Source organism: Antedon mediterranea, chromosome 11, assembly GCF_964355755.1.
Source record: "Antedon mediterranea chromosome 11, ecAntMedi1.1, whole genome shotgun sequence".
In the NCBI taxonomy this organism is placed as follows: Eukaryota; Metazoa; Echinodermata; class Crinoidea; order Comatulida; family Antedonidae; genus Antedon; species Antedon mediterranea.
In genome coordinates, this window is record NC_092680.1 from 1,622,918 (window position 1) to 1,649,778 (window position 26,861).

At 34.1% G+C, this 26,861-nt stretch overlaps 4 protein-coding genes and 1 long non-coding RNA gene across 5 annotated transcripts; 2 read left to right on the forward strand and 3 right to left on the reverse strand.

The window, feature by feature from the left end:
* Positions 1 to 616: 616 nt before the first annotated feature.
* LOC140062558 (uncharacterized) lies at positions 617 to 3,057 on the forward strand. The gene is made up of 2 exons (XM_072108825.1): positions 617 to 745; positions 1,599 to 3,057. The coding sequence occupies exons 1-2, from the start codon at positions 706 to 708 to the stop codon at positions 2,405 to 2,407; spliced, it is 849 nt and encodes a 282-aa protein (XP_071964926.1). The 5' UTR covers positions 617 to 705; the 3' UTR covers positions 2,408 to 3,057.
* Positions 3,058 to 4,715: 1,658 nt separating this feature from the next.
* Positions 4,716 to 8,412, reverse strand: LOC140062379 (uncharacterized). The gene is made up of 2 exons (XM_072108571.1): positions 8,322 to 8,412; positions 4,716 to 6,917 (listed from the first exon to the last, which is right to left on the reverse strand). Exons 1-2 carry the CDS (start codon positions 8,362 to 8,364, stop codon positions 5,044 to 5,046), a joined length of 1,917 nt encoding a protein of 638 aa, XP_071964672.1. The 5' UTR covers positions 8,365 to 8,412; the 3' UTR covers positions 4,716 to 5,043.
* Positions 8,413 to 14,249: 5,837 nt separating this feature from the next.
* LOC140062559 (uncharacterized) lies at positions 14,250 to 16,427 on the reverse strand. Its single transcript, XM_072108826.1, has 2 exons — positions 16,299 to 16,427; positions 14,250 to 15,480 (listed from the first exon to the last, which is right to left on the reverse strand). Exons 1-2 carry the CDS (start codon positions 16,330 to 16,332, stop codon positions 15,041 to 15,043), a joined length of 474 nt encoding a protein of 157 aa, XP_071964927.1. The 5' UTR covers positions 16,333 to 16,427; the 3' UTR covers positions 14,250 to 15,040.
* A 2,780-nt stretch (positions 16,428 to 19,207) lies between these two features.
* LOC140062678 (uncharacterized) lies at positions 19,208 to 24,753 on the reverse strand. Its single transcript, XM_072108982.1, has 5 exons — positions 24,273 to 24,753; positions 23,691 to 23,869; positions 20,314 to 20,480; positions 19,753 to 19,925; positions 19,208 to 19,454 (listed from the first exon to the last, which is right to left on the reverse strand). Exons 1-5 carry the CDS (start codon positions 24,526 to 24,528, stop codon positions 19,402 to 19,404), a joined length of 828 nt encoding a protein of 275 aa, XP_071965083.1. The 5' UTR covers positions 24,529 to 24,753; the 3' UTR covers positions 19,208 to 19,401.
* Positions 21,046 to 23,697, forward strand: LOC140062679 (uncharacterized). The gene is made up of 3 exons (XR_011847516.1): positions 21,046 to 21,210; positions 22,020 to 22,673; positions 23,483 to 23,697. It is a non-coding gene; the product is annotated as an uncharacterized lncRNA (long non-coding RNA).
* Positions 24,754 to 26,861: the final 2,108 nt, after the last annotated feature.

Here is a 26,861-nt window from a genome sequence, read left to right on the forward strand (position 1 = left end):
TAGTCCTAATGGCGTTGATAATAATACTATTATTAATTGTTAATATATTTAGATCAGAAAGAAAATAATCCAACAATGATATATCTGGTAATATACTGTATAAAGCTCTGTCTACATTATCAAACTAGTTTGACAACAAATAGTGTGAAGTTCTCTATGGTAGTGCTATGCCCAAATATGGTAGTAATATGACATCATCATGTCCATATATGGGCACATCACATTTGTTGTCACTTTTAATAATGTACTGTAGACAAGGATTAATAACAAATGGTAAAACTGAGAAAGTGAAAAGTACCAAGTAGTCAAGTCGTTTGCTTGCTGGTATTATGAATACATTGTTGTAATTATTATCTTCCGTTGTTGTATTAGTAATAGTATCGAGATGGGGGAGACGGGGGGGGGGGGTGTTTTTCGCTGTAAAATGTAGAAACAGTTGTAAATTACCGAAAGAGGTACCAGATGCGTAGGCATTATTAGGATGGGATCTAGAATCAAGCAAAGATTGAAACTTGGAAAAAGAGCATGGATAACTACCCAATAAGATATAAGAACATCAGTGTATGACGCACTTACTATTTCCTCTGCGTGAAATTAAATTTACGCAGAGGTTTCAGGCTTTTTTTAGCGAGTCAGTAGACACAGTTTTGTTTTGTAAATCGGCAACAAAACCTCTCTAATAATATTCATCAATCAATCAGTAAGATGAAGTGGTTTCTGTATTTGGCGATTCTTGGACTAGTTTGTAAGTATAATAACTTGTTTTCTCATTTTATTTAAAGTGCAGTTTTGCGAAATTATCAATCAATTTGTATATTTTCTTTAAAATACGTATAGGCCTATTGGAAGAAAGTGTCATTTTTTTTAATGTACGGAAATTGAGAAAAAGTTCAATTTTGTTGACAATTTAAGTCCATTTCAGAACAATATAGATTAGTTATCAGTTATATTACAGACTCGTTTAGTGTTTGTAAATCTTACAAAATTGAAAACGTCATAAGAAATGGAAAAAGTGAATTTGAATTATAACGACTATACGGGATGCATGTTCATTAATAATATACTGTTTGTTATATTTCTTTGATTATGTTTAAACAGTTATACAGTACCGTATGCTAATGAAACATTATTATTATAATATAGTTTGAAATGCAAATTTAGTTAAAACTTATAATTGTTACATTGAATCAAAATGACCCAAATAATTACATGACTCAACAATACATGTAATTGTTTAATCAATAAGGTATTGAATGATTATATTAAGGATGTGTGTAAGACGCTTTAAATGTATGTGCTTATGTCAAAGGTCAAATACAAGATAACCAATAACAAACAATCTAACAAACGTGTAACAGTTAGTTATTTTATTTTTGTTTAAAATAATATTTTGCTTATCATAATTTTTTACTAAAGATTATATTTTACCATAGTATCTATATATACTACTATATTTTTGGCCTGTGTACATTGATTTATTAACCAGGTCTTGAGTGTAAAGTTTACTAAAGTATACTTTATTCAGGAAGATTAATGTTTACTTTGTTGATGTATTTTAATAGTTTAGAACATTAAATAAGAATTATTTTTGTTTTCAGTAACGAGAATCGAAGGACAGTCTGAATTTGGTAATGAAGTAGATTATGAATCTGATCCTAATTCACCAGAAGAACAGGAAACACCAGAAGTAGAGTCGTCCGAACCCACCGAGCCTCCTGAGATGCAGGAGGCTGAATCTTCAGAGCCTTCAGAGCCTCCTGAGATGCAAGATGTTGAGTCTTCAGACCCCGCAGAGATAGTACCGCAAGATATACAACCATCTGAGAGTGATGGAACTTTTGAATCATCTGTGCCAGCTGGACAGGCAGTACAAAGTAGCTCACAACTCGTCTTGGGTGGTGGTGGTGACGAAGAAAGTAATTCAGAAGAAGCGGGGGGACAAGGTGCAGCGATGAACAATGCCGAATTAGCTGGAGGTGATTCGTCACAAGAAGATGTTGGAGGAGGTGGTGTTGATGGAGGCGCCGGGCTTGGTGGCGTTCCCGTAGATTCAGAAGAAGTGACTAATGCAATAGGCAATGAAATAGGCACCGAACCAATACCTACACAGCTCATTCAGAGTACAGTGGGATATATAGTTTCAACAGGAAGTCCTATCAGAGAGGCTACTTCAAACATAATTAATCCTAACCGCGGAGACGCTTTCTTTGCTGATTTTGGACCACAGGAGGGTGCCAAGGACAGACAAGGAAGTGAGCCAGGAGACACTGAATCTGCAGCTTCTCCTCAAAAGATTGGACTGATTGTCGGAGCTACCACTGCTGGTACAGTAGCAGTTGCCGCAGGGTTAGCAATTGCTTATGTGAAATTGAAGGGAGCGGGTTCAGCTGCTGCCGGAGGCGTCTAAAACTATTGATTTTGTTTATTGACGTTCACTTGAAAATTATGAATTCATTTATTATTAGTTTATAATAAAATAAACAAGAACACAAAGACAATAGGCAATGGAGAGTTGATACAGTCCTATAAATACGCCTACTCACACCCAACAAGAACGGCAAGACGTGATCACTTTAATGCATTGGGATCCATACTACAAATAATAGTCATTATGGAACCAATTGAAGCACATTGTGTCACCAAGTTGATAATAATTATTATATCATCTTTATTTTAGCCCCTTTTGAAGAATAATGTTTTTTTATCAGTAATTTGTGTAATTAATACACTTTGTACATTTGTGACTTAAATTGTTAGATATGCATGATGTTTGTTGAATAGTTTTATTGCACGTGATACGTGTAATAACCGTAAACATGCGTGTGATAATCGCGTGCGACAAGCCAATAAAGACAGAAACTGCGAATATGCTCTTTTAAGCAATTGACTTGCAAAGTACTGATATATGCGCACAACTAGAATACGCACAACTTGAATACGCACAACATGACATTTTAATTCAGTACACATAATTTAAAATTACATAGCGTTTCATTAGGCGGTTATGTTGATTCATTTGTTGAAATAAATGTTTTCATAAAGAAATTGTGGATATAATTGTATGTGTTTTATTTTTTATTTGATAACGTTTCCTTTGTTGGAAAGAACGGAAGCTTATGTCCTCGTGTTAATTAATCATAGCAACGGTAATTATAACAAGATTGTAAGGCAGACTTCATACGCATGATGCGTAAGTAATAATATAGATGACTGCTGCATTGGTGGCGTTGTGCTATGTATGTCAGAGGGCAGCAGACTGTGAAAAACAAAATATTTGAGTGGATTTATCTGTTTTGCCATCTTTTTTTTTTAAGTCAAAAGAAATTGTTTATACCATAAATATTTCCCTGATTTGAAACTCGGCTGGTTTATGCAAATGAGATTTATTTGTTAAATATTTTGTACTAATTTCTGTATCTGTAGTATAAACCAAGGAGGTATAAAAATAATATTTATTTTTATACCTTCCTGGTAAAACTGTCTCAGAGTCCAAAAATTTACAAATTATATACTGTATAATAAATGAAAATAGTAACCGATTTATTCAACTACCAATAGCAACGTCACAGCACAGGAACGATCTGAAATAAACGTTATACACACAAAAACACATTAAATCGTGACGTGCGTTTAACTCGTGTTTCTTTTGTGCGCATGTGTGACAATTTTGTGTGGAAGTTGTCGTATTCGAGTACTCAACGAAAGTTCCCAATCGAATACGACAAATGAGTAAGATGTTAAAATTAAGACGTTCGACTCTCAAAAATCTAATACTTACACTTTCCTTTTGGGAAATGTAATCCTAGTCACAATCAATTACCTGAATTCATAAATAATTAAAAAAATGGAAAAATAAATCCTATAAAATGACTTGTGTTTATAGATATAGACCTGATACTTTTGAAATGTCATTGTGATTAGGTCAAATTGACTAGCTGTCTGTGACCTCATTTCCGAACATGTGACTTAATCTACAAGTCAACAGCGCCGATTTAAAATATTTGATAGGCTACGTACGAATAATCCCATAGTGCTTTGTGAAGTTGTATTTAGATTGGAAACTAGTGACTCTGTCGAGTATGATGTTGGCACAGGTGTTATACCAAAGAATATATATCATTTGGTTATACGTGTTATAAAGCGTATGCTTTATATTATATTCATGTGGGGGAGAGCGTGAGGGTTGCGTAAGGTTCTCTAACTATTCGCCACGATAAGGCGAGATTTTCTAGAAGAAACCTTTGTCAACTAAGATAATACTATGACAATATTATAATAATATACATATTTATGTATATAGATATGAAATTTTATAAATAAATTAGATTGAAACGGTAAACATACAGTATTAAAAAAACACAGATTCTATAATGCAATTATAAAGGAAAAATATAGGCCTACAGTCTGTTCATTGGAAAATATTTCAATCAACTTATCTGGAAATAACGGAAGACGACTTATTAATGAAAAATGAATCTGTAAAACAAACGTTGTCGGATGTTTTCTGAGAATGTATTACTCACAACATTGTTCAGAAGACATTTTCTGCTGTAAGTCCATGATAAGTAATGTGACCAGATCAGTACGCGATGGGCCATTCTTACTGTCACTTGTGATTGGTCAACTAACTTGTTTTGCGCCTACGTCGTTGCGTTGCGTCCAAGTGTGAACCCAGCTTTATATAAAATACAGTAATAACACAATACACAATCATGTAATGATATACGCAATGCCAGCATTGTTTTTAATAAATTCTATTTTTGTCAAGTAGGCCTACTATCACAATATTTTTTATAAATTCATGTACAAAATAAACTTGTTAGTCCAATTTCTTGAAAAAGTTTGTACAACATACAAAAAATCATATTTTTATAATCAACAAAAAGAAAAAATAAAGCTCGATTGACACTACAATATGATCAGAAATGTTTTTATCTAATGTTTTTCCCAAATTAACTACAGTATAAAAAAATACTCTAGTGAAAAAGTAGTGTGAAAAGAGCTTTACATTATGGAAAGTATAATATTTCTCTCTATTTTAATTTACATAATTTGTGTGTAAACAGGGCCGAATTTTGTCCATAGTAAGTATCCACCGCCAATAATAACAGAAAGTCCAATGGCAGCTGAAAACACAACGATTGTTATTGTTCCTGAAGATATTTTTTTATTGCCCACTTCTTGATCGTTCTCCTCTTCCAGAATTCTAGGAGTTGTCTGTTTTGGAAACATTATGTCCTTTTCATTGTTGTTATTATTATTGAAATTATTATTGAAATTATTATTATTAACATTGTTAAATCTTCTACGTGTGACCACTACTGGTCTTGACGTTACATCAGTTCCTAAATATTCTTTACCAGTATTAGGTTGATCACTGCCGATGTAAGGATTGTTAGGCGCGTTTCCAGCGCCTCCATTAGGTCTCTGTGCAACAGGAACTTCCATTCCAGGCCAACCAATGTTTGGTTTGGCTACGCCTGGGATACCATTAGCTCCATTGAAACCAGTACCAGCGTCACCTCTTCCTCGATCGCGGACTCCAGGGCCGCCACCTACTCCAGTACCACCACCTACTCCAGTACCGCCACCGACACCCGTACCGCCACCTACTCCGGTGCCACCGCCTACTCCAGTGCCGCCGCCTACTTCAGTGCCGCCGCCTAATCCAGTACCTCCACCGATTCCAGTACCGCCACCTACTCCAGTGCCGCCACCTACTCCAGTGCCGCCACCGAAACCATTACCACCACCTACTCCAGTGCCGCCACCGACTCCAGTGCCGCCACCTACTCCAGTGCCGCCACCTACTCCAGTGCCGCCACCTACTCCAGTGCCGCCACCTACTCCAGTGCCGCCACCTACTCCAGTGCCGCCGCCTACTCCATTACCGCCGCCTACTCCAGTACCGCCACCGACTCCAGTACCGCCACCACCTACTCCAGTACCGCCACCTACTCCAGTACCACCACCGACTCCAGTACCACCACCGCCTCCAGTACCTTCACTGACTCCGGTACCACCACCGACTCCGGTACCGCCGCCTACCCCAGCACCTCCACCTACCCCGGCACCTCCACCGACTCCGGTACCGCCACCGAGTCCAGGGCCACTACCGCCTACACCAGTACCTCCTCCTCCACCAGTACCAACTACCCCTGGGCTTCCACCCCACACACTATTGCCGCCTCCAGTACCACCGCCTACACCAGCGCCTCCTCCGCCAACACCAGTACCACCTCCATTTCCTCCTGGACCACCTGCTCCACCATTTACACCAGTACCGCCTCCACCACCTACACCAGTACCGCCTCCACCTACACCAGTACCGCCTCCACCTACGCCAGTACCGCCTCCACCTACACCAGTACCGCCTCCACCTACTCCAGTACCGCCTCCACCTACGCCAGTACCGCCTCCACCTACGCCAGTACCGCCTCCACCTACGCCAGTACCGCCTCTACCTACGCCAGTACCGCCTCCACCTAATCCAGTACCGCCTCCACCTACGCCAGTACCGCCTCTACCTACGCCAGTACCGACTCCACCTACGCCAGTACCGACTCCACCTACGCCAGTACCGCCTCCACCTACGCCAGTACCTCCTCCATCTACGCCAGTACCGACTCCAATTCCTGTCCCTCCGTGAAAGGCACTATCTATACTACTATATCCAGTAGGGCTATTTCCTTCAGCCATTCCAGGTGAATCTATGCCGTTTAATGGGGTTCCTGAGTCTTGTTCTGTTTCTGACGGTAATTCATTTTCTTGCATTACCAGATCTGATGATGAGTCCTCTCCAGAATTACTATCGGGTGGTCCTCCTGCCAGGTATGCGTTAACCTTTTTCTTGTAAATAACTTCTCCGTACAAGACACCTCTTTTGATCCTTAGTGCGTCATTACATTCTACGGCAACTGCAAAATAATGAAAATGTATTGAACAAAATTAGTATATGTTGTCCTATACTCAGTGTAGCTAATAAACCTTTACATCTATTAAATGGGCGTGGGATTTTATAATGCGGTTATATTGATTCTATGATGATTGTCTATTATTGTAACCATTCTAAAGCATTGAGTCAATCCTGTCAAAAAAACGTGTGATAATGTGGAAGAAAAACGTGTGATAATGTGGAAGAAAAACGTGTGATAATGTGGAAGAATAACGTGTGATAATGTGGAAGAAAAACGTGTGATAATGTGGAAGAAAAACGTGTGATAATGTGGAAGAAAAACGTGTGATAATGTGGAAGAAAAACGTGTGATAATGTGGAAGAAAAACGTGTGATAATGTGGAAGAAAAACGTGTGATAATGTGGAAGAATAACGTGTGTCTGATCTTATTGCACACACAATGACTGTGAACGAAACATAAAACATCTTCTTAAGCTCTGTTTACACTATCAATCTAATTTGACAAAAAAGTGTGATGTGCCCAAATATGGTAGTGATATGACATCATCATATCCATATATGGTCACAACATTTTGTGTAACATAAAGTTTGATAGTGTAGACAGAGCTTACGGGTCTCTTCGTGTCGTACAGCTTCCGCCAAACGGCGCTCATTCGATCGTCTGTCCACAACGATAAACTACTCTACACCTAATACTCAATACTACTACTCATTGCCATGTAGAGTACCGTATGTTTGTATTCATGTGTTTGTTTCTCAAGATACATAAAGTCGTACCTGTACGTTAGCCTATATGTAATATGATTACAGTTCAGATTATGATAAAATATGATAATTAAGTACAGGCTTGTATGATTCATTTCTGAATCATATGACTTTAACAGTTCAATGGTTTTTCCAAAAAAGGAGAGATGTCCTTTATTCATTTCGTAATCTTCAATATAAGCATAATTTATATATAGATGTCGTTCTTCCTTTCTTATCGAATTACTGTGCCTGGCACGGAATTTATGTCAGATTTGGGGTCAATCCAATAAAGTTACAATGTATAATCCAACTTTATATCTTCCACCAAAGCATAAACCTCATTACTTTAACTATTATTTAAATTGTCATTGGCTTATTATTATTGATAATAGATTTTAAACATTTGAAATATTAGGATTTTTAAATAAGTAAAAATCATGTATAAATGTTACCAATAAATAAGATCACGTCTTAATCAATAAAAAGATAGACATGCACTAAATAAATATTTCTCTAATCTTAATATGAAACTTATCTTAATTGAAACTCATTGTTCCAAGGTAAAAGGATCAGGACTAAGATCGAACCAAGCACCTTGAAATTGATAACATATATTAAACGCATATATATCGAATAACATTAAATTTTATAACTTACCGAGCAGTAAAAATGATAGTGTCCACAATATTTTCGACGCCATTTTCTTAAATCTGTGGCGTAGGTAAATATATAGAAGGCAATGTTGGTTTAACAAAAGCCTGTAGAAAACTAAGTTAGTGATAAACTTTATATTGGTTGGTTATTAGTTTTAGTTAATCTTACGTCATAGTGCTGTCATCCGTGTCAGGAGGTTGATTCGTCATATCTGCTCGGTGCCTTTCGATACAATTTCCTATCTAATTATGCACTAGTTCAGCAGCACGACTGGAGGGAAGTTTCTGGTGACTGATATGACACAGGATACGCCGTATTAACCGTAAATCTCGATTGAGTTTATACAGGGTGCGTTCACATGGGCTCCCAAATTGTTTTAATCTTTAAATTATACTTTGTTAACTTAAATTACCAACACATCAAAGATCAAAGTCAGCCTAATGGCAAATACAGACATACGTAACTTAATTTACTCTTTAAATTGCATTAAACTGCATTTATTAAATATTTAAATCAAATGACCTGATTAGCAAAATTCGACGACTAGACGATAACTTATTTAAAAGGCTAAAAATAATATTTTAGATTTCAGGAAAAAATGACTTATGTGAAGCAAATTTTAAGATATTATAGTTATGAATTTTGATTAGATCAAGGTTAGGTCCGTCCATTCAATTACGATATATTTCTTGTTCTCATTTATTTAGTGTTATATAATAACATAATAGAAACATTCCGACTATTCTTCGCTAGTCCATTTAAATTCAATTTCTATTATTTCCAAAATCACATATCCATTACAATATTAAAACTGATGTTCTATGTTGATGCAAACATTGTAATTTGTTAATAAGAAAATATGACGTTTATAATATTATAGTAATACATTTGCATTAATAAATGTACCGCGAAAAAGAAAGTTCTGTCGTCGATTCTAAGAAAAATTTAACTGATATTCATATTTTCTTGTTGTTCAGGATGTAAGTACGGTATCTCAATCTCAACATTACTATATATTAAAATCTGTACTTTCTGTTTGCCGATTACATAAATGGTAAAAATGTATATAAAGGGTAAATAATAATGAATATAAATATTCATTCATTTCGTAAAATCAATTTCAATAAATATAAACAGAACAAGATTACAAGCAATAAACTAGAAACGTAAACTTAAACATTAAAAACTTGAAACAACAAATCAAGAAAACAGTTATGAAATTATTAGTAACATGATTACTGATTTTAAAGAAAACAAACAATAAATGAAAAACTGAAAATAACATGTAACTAATTTAGTGACTAGCAGTATCTCCTAAGTTAAATAAAATTAAATTAGTAAGTGAGATAATTGTTTCCTGTTCACCAAGAAACAATTTGTTTCAAGATTCACCAAAACGGTTTGTTTTACATTTAATGGATTTTAAAACCATATATGCAGTACTAAAGAACAAAACTTGTTTTTCTTTTTTGTTCGTTTGTGAGTTTGTCATTTTGATAGCAATAATACTAAAACATTACATTGTAAAAATAATTATACTAAACACCAGACTCTAGTATAAATCTACATGTCCTAATTTTTTCCTAAGTATACATATTTTATTTTGGGTTAATTTAATTAAGAATAATTCTTTATTTTGAATCTATATTCATATATAAATCTAGTGATATAAGTTTACGCCTTTTATTTAGTACCTTTAGCATTTAATTTTTTTTAACAATAACTTGTTTGTCTTTTAATTGCCTAATGTTTAAAATACATTGTTTCGCTTTGGTACAGTAACTTATTGGTAAAGAAGTATGCTGATGAAGAAATGGAAGTAGTGGCATGGTCATAGATCACACTCACGTCATATTGCGAATTTTGGACAAAAAGTGTTTTGAGAGCGCTTTTGATTTAAACATTAGCGCGAGCCTATCTTTACCGCTGAGAATTGTATTGAGAAACCCGAAGACTTCACGCGAGCGAGGCGAACTGACTAAGAACATTATTACTATAGATTTTCACTTCATACACGCTTATTATTGAACAATAGTTAGTATAAATATCTGCTAGTTAATTAGAGACATTCGATGTTACTAAGAATACTAAAGAAATTACTTATAATACAAATTTAAAAGATTTATAACGATTCTAGTTTAGGTAACATTCGCCCATTAACAATGAAAACAAACAAATCCTGCGTAGGAAATCGCGGAACTCTAAAAACTTTGTTTTAATATCACGCTAAAATTGTTTCCGAATTTTTAAATACATATTTGTAAATATTATGTTAAATTTCAATATCTTTACTTTTAATCCTCAAAAAATCAAAATGTTGATATTTTTTAAAAGAATTTTATGATCATTTGAAATCGGGTATATTTACTATCGATCGCGCTCCGCCGGTGCCCGAGTAGGTGTGTACGCGTCGCTTTTGCAGGCTCTATTCCCAGTAGCGAGTTTCGGTCGCGCTAACATAAGCAATGTTTTCTACATGTACATGCATTAGGGGTAAATTATGTTTAATTGTTTTTACCGCATAACAAAATTCCCAAATTTATTTCTTTTCTTGCCTAACCGTTTCTGTCACCCTAAAATCAAATGCTTTAACTGCATAATTTTAAGCGACAATAACATACAAATAGGCCTACTATAATTTGATCACTTCTGCGCAATACTTTAAAGTTGTTGTATACAATTATTTTAAGAATATAAATAAAAAAACACAGAAACTAATAAAATGGCAACTAATTGAAAAGTCAAACTCATTTATTTCATCAATTAAATATTTGAAAAAAATCAAATCAAGTAAGGTACTGCTGTGTAGGCCTTAAATATGATTACTGTATTTTTTTAGTTTTAATTTGTATAATGGCCTAGGCCTAATAATATAGTACTAACAACATGTTTATTTCTAAAGGCAAGTATAACAAACAGCTTTATTTATTTACCTTCAATATTAAATCTATGAGAAACCTCAATTATGAGAATCATTTAAATTTCTGTCACCGTACATTTCATTATAATGAAAACCTTTAATTTAAAAGACATTTAATTAATAAGAGCTGGTCACATTTTTTTTAATGTCAACATGCTGTCCATAAATAGCCGCTTTCTCAAGTGATGCAAATGTTTTCTGGAGTCAGATCCTATAAAAAATATAGAAATATAAAAAGTATGTTAATTTAAATATGTATTTGAAAGATGGGCTAGAGGTATAGGCCTACTGCATGATAAATTAGGCTGAAAAACCTAGCATGTGGTCCTAGGCCTACTACAAGGCCTAGCTTGATGTTTTTTATCCCATAAAACGTTTGAATTTAATACAAGTACAAAATCTAATTTATATAGAGTTGTAAAGTGTGGTACATTCAGTACATTAATTAAAATAAATGAGAATGGGGCCTAATATTAATAAATAAACATGTAAAAAAATTGGCCTAAACGACTACGTGTGTATCTTATACGCATTGATTAACACGCAGTACGCGTTGGACCATCAAGGCTAGGCCCAGCTTCGCACAAACCACCGTTATACATGTGATTTGTTTACCTATTTCAATCGCCATTTAAAAAATACCTGAAAATATCAACATGCCCATTTTTTGTCAAACGAATATTTACATTACATAGTAACTTTTTATTTAGTCAATCGTTTACTCAAAAATTGAGGAATTTTTTTATGGTCTCGTAAAAATGTACAATATTATTATTGATAAAAACCGTATAAAATCTAACAAAAAGAAGAGCAAATTCAATGATTACCTGACACGATCATAACTGCTATCCTGTTCCAAAAACCAAGTCACATGCTTCTTCAACCCTTGCTTTAATTATTCTCATGAATTATTCATAAGGAACTATAATTTAAGGCTTTCAATTGGTTAAAAGAGTTTAACCCTATTAAAATTTTAAATTCACATCATTTCCGGGTGATGTTGTCGCGCTTCGATGAATCTCAGAAATCACAAATGACCGCTAGAGGGCTCACTACTTTTTGTCTAGTCTAAATGAATGTGAGATGTGTTTAAAATTAATACAATATTATAAACAGCAAAGTTTAGTTTAGAATCCCGCAGCTGTCTAATTTCCTACGAAAGAGACGAGCGAATGACAGATTGCAATAGCAGAAACACGATTACATTGACATTTTGAATATGAAGAGGAATATAACAAAAATTGATTGACCTTTGACACAAAAGACAAAGAGGAAAAAGAAAGTTCTAAAGATGAAAGTAGAGGCAAAAAAACCAAACACTTTTGAATCTAGTTTCGTTAGATGTTTATACTTTCTGCTGTTCTTTGATAAGGAAAGATGAGATAGATTATGAAGGTTCATACAATACAGCATTTGATCTATATACTTAAATAGTCCCTACATGTTTAATAGTTATGTAATTTTAAGTGACTTTTTTCATTTGCTGTTTCCTTACTTTTTTTTATTAAATTCTTATTTAAAAATATAAATGTGATGGTCCATTGAATTCAGATGTTATATCTTTTTTTTAGATTAAAAAAAATGATACCATAATATCTGGAATAGAATTAAGTCTGTAATATCCTGCAAATGTTACTAATACTACTTCCTTCATGGTACAATTTAGCCAATAATATCTTAATATGCAGTCTAGTCTAATAATATTAATGTAGGATGTACGCGTATTTGTAAACTTTCAAACTTTGTTCCGTAGTACAGTACACACTCACACACACATCATACCACGTGCGACACGTGTAAATATCCGTGAAACATTCATTCTATAAATACCCCCTTGAATAAATTTTTATTGATACGAATTATGAGCTGGACAATCATCAGCCATTATATAATTATATTATTAGAATACTAGGCCTACACTTGTAAAAATGTATTATTTTAAATCCACACAAACCCATTATGGCTCTGAATCCACAGTTGCAACAGCGCCCCCATCGTTCAAAACGTTAAAACTTTGAATAAAATCTTATACCATTCAACTATTAAAGTACAAGTATAGTTCTATGTTAAATTTGCATTATAGCAAATTATACAGTTTCTATAACTTATCTAAAGTAATTACACATTTTCTCTTATAATTATGCAAAATTGACCCTTTTTGAAGTTAAAAAGTCTTAATTGTTCCTCTCTCTATGTAAATAATTAGGTGTTCCGACATTAATGGATACCCCAAATACTAATTATAATACATTCAGCCACGGGAAAGAGATATCTATCTGTTTGTGTTAGTCATTCCTCATTCATTATTTGATCCAGAAAGAGATATCTGTTTGTGTTAGTCATTCCTCATATCATTATTTGATCCAAAAATGGTTAATGTTTCAATTGTCTTTTTAAAAGACTATCATGAAAATAATACCTTTCCAAACTTTATTTATTAGTCCATTAATAAAAGCCCTTTGCTAATTCCAAGTGAATTCAGATTTCATTATGGACAATTTAATTGGTCGCCACCAATGTTTTAAATCATGGAAACATTGAACAAATCATTGAAATGTTGATCTTATTTTAGAGATTTTAATATGACTCTACGCAACGCAAAGACGTACGCGCAAGTCAAGTAATTTTAACAATCAAAAGTGGATTATCCGTCGCTTGCGATTGGTTATATTCTTGTGGTGGTGCGGGTGCACGTTTCCCTTAAGCTTGGTTCTCATTTAGACGAATTGACATTATGGCCAACTCAATTCGGATGGTAACGCTTCGTTATTGGTCCAATTACTTGCGGCTGGTTGAGTTCTTTCTTTACGTCCAAGCGGGAACCAATACACTACGTCCAAGTTGGGAACCAATACGCTAAGTTGGGGAACCAAGCTTAAAATCGATTCTGTAAAGTCCATCAGTAGGAAGACGAAGCTCTTTTAGAGTTGAACTCGATACAAATTTAGGAGCAATTAACCATTCATAATTGTTGCTGACGCCTACACACAAAAATGACTACAACACAAATGCAACGTTAAAGGTTTCGTTTATTAATAAATGTAACCTTGTTAGTAATAAAGTGTTTCTCTTTTTTGACCGATAGATGAATGACTAACACACTTTCAAATGTGAATACTAGTCATTCATTTCCTGCATCCTGCTCTACCATTTCCACTTTTGCCAACTTTGCAAAAACAACTTTTCAAAAATATAATCTTAATTAAAAAAAGATAAACGCAAATAATCATATTAGTAATCTAATGTCATAAAATAAGGCACAAAATCCAAAAATATTAACAGATTAAAATCAGAATAAATGTATTCTAGTAGTATGTTGATAGAGATTATTGCATATACAATAATATCTGCACGTTTTTAAATATTTAAACATTAATAAATTACTAGAGCATCATATAGCATAGTTTATTTATATAACATAACACAACATTACTGTTGTTATTTTATAATAGATTATAGACAGAGTTAGTATTATATAATTATTTATTAGCTGTCTTAGATACAGTGCAGCGTCTTTCTTGGTTACAATTTCTAGCCAAATTGAACAAAATATCTGTTCAATTAAACATCGCAAATAGTATGCTACGTTACTTTTATATTTTTATTATAAAATACATACTGTTTTTTAAAGTTTTTTTGGTTCGTACTATAGTATTATAAAAACCATAAGTTATTAATGCCACAAGCGTTTAGCCTCAGCAAATAGGCCAGCCTATTTGTAAACTTAATAATTAGACTAAAACAGTATTTTAAATTAGATTTTCGTGAATAAGTTTATAAAGTTTTTAGAGTTGAAATTGATCTATGCTGAAGTTGCTTGAACTTGCTCTCTGAGGGCCTGAGCTCTCTTTCGTCGTACAAGGAACACAAGCAGAACAGCAACACCGATTACCATTAAAATAGCTACAAAACTAATGGCGAATTGTCCACCGCCGCTCATTGACTGCTGTGCATTAGCTCCGTTTCCATTTCCATTAGGATTCATTGTGGTAGAGTCTTCGAATGAGTTATCATCGTCGGCGCTACTTGGCTGATACGTAGGATTTGGCAATGAAGTTGAACCGTAACCGTAGTCTGGTTGTCCAGCTCCTCCTACACCACCTTGGTTGTTGTTGAATCCACCACCGAATCCATTTCCAGTACCGGTTCCGACGCCACCAGCACCACCACCGGCACCATTAAACGGTGGTGTTGTAGTCATTATTGGAACAATTTGTCCATTTATGTATGCGCATAAGCATGCTGAAAATGGAAAGAAAGAACACATTAGTTATAATCATTATATTGCACGTTCAGCTATAAAATATGTTATAAAATATGTTTTAAAATTGGTGAATCGCCGCCGCGCGGTAGGATAGCATTGCTCGACCGAACCCCATCTTTAACTGAACTGAACTCCTCGGCCAACATAGGAGTGCCGAAGTTTCTCCTGGCATAGCATTCGTTTCAAGTGGGAAACGGCGGATTATTATTATTGAATAAAATGTTTATGTTTAAATGACCAATATTTTGTATTCGTTAAAATTGGAGAATTTGTTTGAAAGATTCAACTCATTCGTTCAATATCGTTGACAGTTAATCTAATTAAAATATGCTCCCCAATTAACTAATTAACATTGATTACCTGTACATTGACATTTCTTTCAATAATTATTTAGGCCAACGTTGTTGTTGTAAACCACCTACATATTATGCGAACGGTAACTTATACGCCTACTAAGTACAATACAAAATGTTCATTATACTGTTTGCTTTCAAATGGCGTTGCTTTAACTATTAATCATAAAAAAACGTTAAGCATTATAATAATCGATGTTAGTTTAAGGTCGATCAGTCTTTCTAGCAATACACTAATATAATAATCACAAATATAAGCAATTTAGCAAGTTTTTTAGAAAGATTCACCTCTCAATTACACGTTTATTAATTTGCGTACAATTTAAATAAGCATGCCGGTTCCTCCGGTGGTTATTATCTTGCTAAACTTTGTCAGGTTGTTTGTGGCGTTTTAGTCGTGGGTTTTTTCTTGGAAATACGGTAGAAAAAAAAATGGTACTTACCAAGAGTAATCGTGATGATCAATGTGTACTTCATGGTTGGCTGCTAGGTTCTGTCGGTAACGTTTCGGCTTCAATCAGTGAATCTTTCAAGTCGAATGTCTTTGAAACTGAAGAAAGTTGCTGGTTAAATAGTGATTTTCATTTCCGCAGTGGATGATGACATCATCCTGGAGCATTGGATGACTCAAATAGCCTGAACTGGGGAAGTGTTTCCTACAAGCAAGATGTTGAACATGACAAAGTATTTCTCATTAGTTTTGGTCCAAATAAGGCTTCAAAGTTCGTGAAATTTTGTCCAAGATTACAGATATTTAATCTAGTGTATTTAGCGTGCTTCCTTAAAAAAATATCAATATGTAAATTTATCATCGTGTGAAAATCTTTTTGAAAGATTTTTAGTTAATTTACTGATTACATAGTATAGGCCTATAAACAGAAATAATCTTCTTTAATTGTGTGTTTATTCCCGTTAACTTATAAATGACATTGATTCTTGTTTCAGTTGTATGTAAACAATCTCTATATGCCACTCATTTTTTTAAAATGAAATATTTGAAAATGTGACCTACTTTGTTTCACATTATGACTTAATAAATGAATAAGTGATATCACGTTGTAATAGTTAGCATCTAAAGACCCGGCCTAATAATCTTTACTTCCTTCAACTGACCGTTTAGTTGGTACCATTAAGCCGCGTGAAGTCAAAAAGTCACCATAAATTAAAACACTTTTCATATCAGTTTTTTAACTAGAAATTAATTTAATTTATTGTTTGTGGTTAATTATATTAAGGATGTGTAGGCCTACTCTTGATGTTTACGCGAGACGATGTCATGCCTTTATCATGAAACTACTAAATGTCATTCTTGGCTAGTAGGCCTTCATTTGAAAATGTCTTTATGGAGTCCAAAATAAGCTGAGTATAACGTATATATCACCATTAAAAAACTCCAAACTTTACACACACCGGGGCATTAACGCCGGCGTTTTATATGATGTGCGTAAACTCCAAAGTTTACACACACCACCGGGGCATTAACGCCGGCGTTCTTTATATGGTGTGCGTCCCAGTGCTTGGTGATATTATAATCTCTCCGTAGTTTTGCAAGGCAATGTGGAGGGGGTATTTAATTCTGGCAAAAATTAAACACCAGATATGAGGGCTGTTAATGGTCAGTATCTAATGAGTTAATGGGCGAAAGTTCGGCGCCTAAATAGATAATTTCCTCCTAATTAAACGTGTTTATTTGAGGCCATTGTATTTTATAGTTTGCCTAAATTGACTATCTAAAATTGTGTTGAACAGTATTGAAAAAATAATTGTTTTTGTATTATGCTTGTGAATATTCTTAAATTTTTTTTATGTAATATGAAAGAAAGAGAAAGTTGCACATTAATGAATCATCGACCTTTTAGCCTAAACTTTCAATTCATTAACCCGTATTCCCAATGTTAAAAAAAACACTTTTTTTCCTACTCAATAGGTTTTGTCTTCAAATGTTTACTTTATTAGGCCTATTACTGGATAAAATAATGCCAGTTAATATTTAGGAGCACTCTAAATTTATAGGAAATATCAGGGAATTTCACTATTTCCTTTCGAAATACAAATGATAAAAAAGTGCATTCTTTTTTGTGTTTTCATTGTTGTAATATGCATGACGGGATTTACTATTTTTGGATAGTTTTTAAATACATGTATGTGTTCCGTCATCAAAACGTATGTCTGTCAAAAGTACATTTAAAGTCATAGTAGTCTGTTTACACCTAGAATATCACTATAGTGATATTTTGAATATTACTGTAGTGATATTTTGGGTGTAAACAGAATGCCAGGAAATGATGATCACCACCACCTAGTCAGCCTTATAAGTTAAATTAAAACAGCCGTTGCTAGTCATACTGTCCTATGAAGAAAGGTCAGGTTGTCTTATGGGTTCTACTTTAAAATGGAAAAGAAGTAGTAGGCCTATCGCTTATCATACACTTAAATATGTTGTGACTGTATAGTTAGCATTGGTGTATAGCAACTTTATGTCTTCAATCGAGTCTACATTTGCAAGTTTTGTTTGCAAACTCGAGTAAACTCAAGTTTGCTATTTGTGTAGACTTCTGAAAATTTGTTTTCTGCAGTTTGCTGACGTTTGTCAACACATGCAAACTTTAGAAAAACTCGTTTGCAAGCAGAGGTTAGATTAGCTTACAATGGTATGTTGGAAGCAAGTAGGTACTTGTGACTGAAAAGGATGGATAAAGGATGATAGGGAAGATCTGGTCATCATGCTTATGTGTATCGCATTCTCTAGTCATATTTTAATTATACTTTTTATTGATGGCTACAGTCATATTTAGCATTCATACGTACCAGTTTTTGAATACCAAGTTTGTGAGATCCAAGTAATAATATTGTAATAAAACCAATAGTATTAAAGTAAATTGTATTAAACGCAATATAGCCTAGTATTAAAATAAAATCTTAATTCTTCTTGATCATGTTTCGAATTCAAATTAGTATTGTTGTCAATCTTTCTTTATTAAGCTCTGTCTACACTATCAAACTTTATGTGACAAAAAAATGTGAAGTGCCTATGGACATGATGATGTTATATCACTACCCTATTTGTGTATATAACTATTCATCACATTTTTTTGTCACATAAAGTTTGATAGTGTAGACAGAGCTTTAGGTCACACAATCCTTATTTATGGCGTTATCTCCGTTATAAAATATTAACCAGATTTTCTGTAATAATCTTCCTTTTTTAAATTCAGTCAGAATATTTTCATATACTGTATAATGTAAGCAAATTATTATGTCTCTATACAATTCATTTTCATTAACAAATAATTCAAATAACAAACACAAACGGTTGATTGATAAAACACATCTTTTATTTTAAAGACTTCGCTGAGTAAAATATAGAAAGCAATTACGATATATTTGCCTAAGAATCTATAAGCATCATTAGAACGTTAAGAAGTTTTTAGCAAATAAAATTTTTAGTACAACGGCGAATCATTTCAGACTTTAATTACATAGACATCGTTGATTATAATACTAGGCTGCAACGACTACATACTGCGTTGCACATAATTTCGATCGTTAGGCTCTGGTGTTGATCGAAATTGCCATCACACTGGCGCTGGAAGGGCTATCTGTGGATACAAGTAAATCAGTAAATGAGTACCGTGGTGTGAAATATGTCTACTTTTTATGTATTTACGATATTGACAGTTTGGACATCAATAGAAGGAAAACGAAGCAGGAGATTGACGACAGTAGAAATATTGAAGAGAAATCGAACACAATTGGGAATACTCTATAGGGCCTACTGCTATCAGATAGATCGATACTTCTGGAAACGACATACTATGGTATTCTTCTAGCAGTTGATAACGACTGGATACATATTTTACAAAGGTTAATGACATGCAAGATATCCTATTTACGTACCTGATTCCCAAACATTGGCACCACCCCTGCTGGAATACACAAACTGAGGTGCTTCACCAAATATTCTGTCCCAGACACAGGCATTATGTGAAGTGACAGCTACCCAGCCTTTATCGACATTACATCCGCCATGATTCTTACTGATGTACCACATGCGACAGATAGGGCATGGCCTGTTTTAAAACGAATGTAAATCATTACATTAGGTCTATACATTCTGTTACAAAAATGTAAGAATACATAGGCAACGGAAACACGCCTACTGGTTAATTGTTTGTTTATGTATTTATACATGTACATGTTAATCATGTGTTCTAATGATGATGAAACCATTAAAAGATATAAGGGAATTTATAGCTACCTGAGCTTATCTTGTTTGACTATTATTTGATACTACTAGAAATCTGTGAATATAATTTGGTTATAACCTCAAATAGAGGCCTACATTTAGATATTTTAATAATATGAACGTAATATAGGCCTAATATATAATGACTGTAATCTAGTAGTATACTACAAATAGTTGAAACATTGAATTTAAAGTAAAAAAGAAAAATTTACCCTATAACTGGGCCGATCTCAAAGTGATTGAATGTAGATGTCAGCATATCTGGATACGGTGTTTGTAAAAGACGGTCCTTGTCAAACCAGTTCATTTTGTTACTTCCAATGCCGTTAAATATCAACGTCATCACCTCTTCACCATCGTTGTAAAAAGTAAACTTGACCTACAATTTTTAGCGCTTAATTAGTTTTTGTAAACAGTAATTAACAGTACATGCATGCCTTATGATTACATGTCATATGCCCCGCCCTAAAATAACAATTACAATGGCAAAATAAAGGACATGTACTGATCAGTTTAGCAATGTTTAGGCCCTCGCTCTCCTCCTCCACCCACTAAATCGAAATTCTTACACTGTGTACCCTCTCGTTAGACTCTTTTCCAAAATCCGGGATCTGCTCCTGCAACACATTTCCGTAATATTTTATTATCCCCGGCCACCGGTATGAGGGGGATTTCGAATGGCGATGCGGGTAGTTGAGATGAGGACTTGCCCTCAAGGCAACGCCAACAGTCGTCCAAATCTCGGTGCCTGTGCAACAGTAGTCAGTGGCCGTTTTCTTGCAAGAAATGTACCCGCATGCGCACTGTTAAGATGGTTTCCCACTAGGACGCAACGCAATTAGGTAAGCGCAACGGCAGCGTGTTGACCAATGACAAGCGACAGTTCGAATAATCCATCGCTTGTGATTGGTCAACTACTTACGTTGCGTTACATCCTTGTGTGGGGATTAATCTAATCATGTGATAATTAAATACTGCCCCCTATAGGTGTTGCTGCCCCCTATAATTGTAACAGTCTTTTTCAAATGATTTGCTTTCTTTTGTATTCATGAACCGGTCAAGGAAGCAGATAGTTTTGTCTCTTACTTAATTAAAGATCTGATTAAAAGGTAATTGCTCTACTTTTTACATATATTACTTTGTTATACATTTATAAGATTCTGTTATGTTTAAGAAACATTAATGTTGTATTTTAAGATGATTGCATTCATAGGCCTAGACATTTGTTTTGGGTTAACCTTGACTCATGGAATGTGCAGTTAGGAAGCCTATTGAATAGTATTGTGTTACAATCTTTGAACTAGGATTTTATGCCATATAATGTTATAATATATACTTTTGTGATAAACCTTCTTTGTATTAACAAAATATGTTTAGATAGATTTAGTAATGTTTAGTTTATAGAAGATAGTTTCTAGTTAACAGTTTGTATAAAATAGTTCATCCTACAGTTCACACTTGATTAATTTGTACACACGAGGCTACCATGCTCGTGATAGATCGTCATGTAGTGCGCCCTCTATTTATCATACAAAATGGCTGCGCCCATGGATTTGTTATTGTTTATATATTTTACACAAACCTAAGATTATAACTCCTTGATTCAATGAATAGACTAAGTTTAGTATTCAAATAGTGTGAGTAAATTCCAACATGCATTTGTTCTAGTAATATAATAGTAATATTCAGGCACTTATGATGCAATTGTGTAGGTAATTAATTAGGTATTTGTATACTCTAACAAAGTATACAGAGGCTGTTTAGGTAGACGTGCCGTTTGACGTAATAGTCGCAGTCCTCAGAGAGAATCCTTTTTATTAGAGTCGCCTGTTAAGTTGAGGTCGTTACTAAGAATTGGCTTGTATTTTAGAATATTATTTACTTTTGTTTCTCATTGTATTTATTTTGTGGTTTTCAGGACCATACTGATCTCTATTGTTATGCTAAAAACAAATTAAAACCAAATACACCACCGGACCGTGGTAAAAGTGAGAAAAGGCGTGTTTTTCCTTTTGTGTTGTCGTCCACATCCTTACAATTTGGTGTCAGAAGTGGGATCGTGGATCGTATTTGGCTTTAACATTAGAGATCAGTGATGGCAAGCAAGGCATCGTTGCGAGATGTGCAGAGGACGGTTGATGAGCTAAGAGCCGAACTAGAAGCAACTAGGCGTGCTGCCCATGGTAATGGAAACACAGTATATGTTCTCCCAGAGAAGAAGATGAGACACTTTGTGGGAGCCGAAGGGGAATGTGTAGAGTCCTTTGTTGAAGACGATGGTACTGGGGACGTTTACCCTGACTGGCCTGATGATGCTGGCATTGACTCTGAAAATACTGAAAAGATTCTTCTTGTTGTGAATAATATTAAGTTTGAGGACAAACTCAGCTTAAACAGGGGAGTGTGGGGATTAATCTAATCATGTGATAATTAAATACTGCCCCCTATAGGTGTTGCTGCCCCCTATAATTGTAACAGTCTTTTTCAAATGATTTGCTTTCTTTTGTATTCATGAACCGGTCAAGGAAGCAGATAGTTTTGTCTCTTACTTAATTAAAGATCTGATTAAAAGGTAATTGCTCTACTTTTTACATATATTACTTTGTTATACATTTATAAGATTCTGTTATGTTTAAGAAACATTAATGTTGTATTTTAAGATGATTGCATTCATAGGCCTAGACATTTGTTTTGGGTTAACCTTGACTCATGGAATGTGCAGTTAGGAAGCCTATTGAATAGTATTGTGTTACAATCTTTGAACTAGGATTTTATGCCATATAATGTTATAATATATACTTTTGTGATAAACCTTCTTTGTATTAACAAAATATGTTTAGATAGATTTAGTAATGTTTAGTTTATAGAAGATAGTTTCTAGTTAACAGTTTGTATAAAATAGTTCATCCTACAGTTCACACTTGATTAATTTGTACACACGAGGCTACCATGCTCGTGATAGATCGTCATGTAGTGCGCCCTCTATTTATCATACAAAATGGCTGCGCCCATGGATTTGTTATTGTTTATATATTTTACACAAACCTAAGATTATAACTCCTTGATTCAATGAATAGACTAAGTTTAGTATTCAAATAGTGTGAGTAAATTCCAACATGCATTTGTTCTAGTAATATAATAGTAATATTCAGGCACTTATGATGCAATTGTGTAGGTAATTAATTAGGTATTTGTATACTCTAACAAAGTATACAGAGGCTGTTTAGGTAGACGTGCCGTTTGACGTAATAGTCGCAGTCCTCAGAGAGAATCCTTTTTATTAGAGTCGCCTGTTAAGTTGAGGTCGTTACTAAGAATTGGCTTGTATTTTAGAATATTATTTACTTTTGTTTCTCATTGTATTTATTTTGTGGTTTTCAGGACCATACTGATCTCTATTGTTATGCTAAAAACAAATTAAAACCAAATACACCACCGGACCGTGGTAAAAGTGAGAAAAGGCGTGTTTTTCCTTTTGTGTTGTCGTCCACATCCTTACACTTGTGTTGTTGCGTGTCACCTGTTTCGAAAGCTCGCTATATTCAGATTGCCATTTTTTCTGAGTAAGCAAAGATAAGTGATCAGTTACCTTTTTAATGTCAAGGATACCCCATTGCTCCACGAGTGAGCTTTTATAAGTTTCTTCAAAACTACCATCCACTTTCTTGGCCTCTGGAATACCGTCATTTAATGATGTTATCCCTTCCCACAATTCAAGTAGGTTCTGACCACCGTTTCCTGCATTAGCTCTGAATACAACTTCCCAATCTTATATGAAATATAACAAACCATTAATTGAATCGATAATATCAAGCTTAATGTCATTAAAATCAAACCATTTTCAGATCATATCAGAGATTAGTCTCATATGTCTATTAATGTTTCACGTATGTAGTATCAGTATTGGTTCAATATAAGTGCATCCCGAAGAGAATTAGGCGGTATTTATTCTTATTTATTTCAACAATATTTTACAAGAGTGGTCCATTCAGCCTAAGCTGATCATTAGGGACCCTCACAAAAATGCATCATGACGAGCCACAAACATGAAACAATAAAAATTTAATTAAAATAAATATAATTTTTAATTTTTAATTTGTTATTCACTGTTTGACTGTAATAATAATATTATAACAATACATTTTACCTAGCTACATAATGCTATGCTAACCTGTAAAGGTGAGTCCATAACTGTTGCTATTGTTCAGCTTGCTTTCAATATTGGATAGTTGACTGGACATAGCATCGAGTTTAGAGGAGATCTCGGAGCACTCGCCTCCGTTAGTATTTGAACCGCCACCACTGGCACCATTAATACCACCACCACCACTACAACTACCGTATACGTTGACAACGGGGCTACTACAATCATCTGAAGATGCAAGAGATAAGCAATAACAGAGAAGCACTGCAAATGTCAATTTCATGATGGGTGTCGTTTATTGTTGATCAGTCTCAGATAGAAATAGATACGTCAGATTGCAATCTGGAACCAGCGGAAAAAACAGCACCTTCTCTTGGTGCAGTCAATTTAAATAGACCTCATCTTGAATACCAGATCTGGTTGAATGATTTCATCAAATCATAGAGCAGGATTTATTTGGGCAGTACCACTACATAAGATCCAATAAAACAACAATAATATTAAAAAATAACAGACACCGTTCTTTTGTTAGAAATTTGCTTTAAAAGAAAACAAAAAGGCCAAGGTCTGTTATAAACCGTTCATTGTTTTTTATATTCCAACGTTTCAGTCAGGGGGAGAAATAGCAAAATTTTTCCTACTTTTGCCATTTTTCCTCTATATAACTGGTTTCACTTTTATCCTTTATTCAAACACATTGGTATTTGATTCTATTATAGTTCGTCCGCACGTCCGCATTCCTCAGAATTTATTGACTCGATTTTTATAACAGAGAACTATAATAAAAGTGGGACGAACCCACGCAAGACAACAAAAAAATTGCAATAAATTAGGCCTACCATACGTTACAAGCTTATTTGATGAAATATAATCGTTGTGGCTAGAAGCCAAAGGTACAACATTAAACAACTACAAATAAATGCAAGGTACTAATTTTGAATAAGCGCCAGGATTTGATTAGGCCGCAAGTTTAATTAAATGTTATAGTTATATTTGACATTTTAAAGAGACCCTCTGGATATCAGCTGGAAGGGTCATCCTCTCTAAATAAATTTGAAATAAATTAAATAAAAAATAACAAACAAAGTTAGAGAAATACAAATACAAACAAAACAAAACAAACAAAATGCCAAATTGTACTTTGCCATTTTACATTATTCAATTGATTGTAAAAACGTCAAATTCATAATAACATCATAAATGCGTGCCAAATGTTCAAGTCTATAATTCAACAAACGTTAACTTGACCTAAGAATTAACCACCATTGTGACCAACAAACTAAGTTCAAATTACGATACAATAGGCCTCATTTTTATTCACAACTTTTAGCAGTACAAATGTATTTTATCTTCACAATGAACAATTAAAAAGAGGAAACATAGGCGGTTTATAGGAAATCTATGTATCCGTTGGCAACATGGCCATCCTGCCCACAAATTCGACCAAAATAACTCGCGTTGATAGCTGGGTTCGATCGTGTCCTCCCCTGAGTCATAGGAATATCTTACTAACATTGCAATTAAGGATGGTGACATTTCTCAGGATACTAATCAGATCATATTCGCGGAATTTTCATTTTGTATTGTAGAGGTATTGTAAAGAACGATACGGTGGCGTATAGAGATCAATCAACTCAACGCAGACAAAAGTCCAAAAGTATGTACAATTTATTTACAAGACTTCTGTGCTGCTGACTAAAATATAAATGAATACTAACATTAGTATTAGGTTTATGGTTTACTAACAATCAACATTCAATTCAACTAATTTATCGGGACAGATATCTATCATCTACAACGTTATATATCTTATCTAAGGTAATATGATGTGGCTATAAAATAATGGTTAAAACACAAGGAAATAATAACATTCATCAATAAAGGTAAACCAGTCAACGCTATTGTATGCAATGTGTCAAATGTTGTTGAATACGAAATATATTAATAGTACATTAACTGACGTCTCAAGTACTTTATCCCAGTTGCAAACAGCTGCAATACAAACAAATCAAGCCATTTATATTTTGCTAATGGCAACGGACTTAAATTGGCCCGCTTTGAATCAAATGAGGTCCAATACGGGACTTACAAAAGATGTATACAATATCCATGTACAAAACTATAAATAACTAAATATACAATAATATATATTACTACGGTAATGTCAGTTATGCTAAAGAAACATCACAATTAATAATACAAAAACTTAAAATATTGAAAACAAATATATATGTAAACATGTTCAGTAGCTTGTAAATATAGACAAGAAATATTTCTTACAAAAAACGCTGCTCGACATTTTAAAATTAATCATTGTTCTTTCTTCAGATATATTTATGATTAATTATTAAAAAGATGTCCTTTAATCGCAAAAATACATACAAATCAAAGATAGTTCTTTAATTATAATTCACATGCCCATTTAAAAATGGTCAATTTTGAACTTTATAATGTGCTATGTGTGTGTGACCTCAACCTGTTGCCATGCAACTGAATACCCTCTAGTCGAGACTAGTGACTCGTGACTTCACAAAAATTCTTCCCAGTCTGTTGATTCGCGTCAACCAATCAAAGGGCGAGAATCCAAAATCGTTCAACCGTGAGCTCTCATAGACT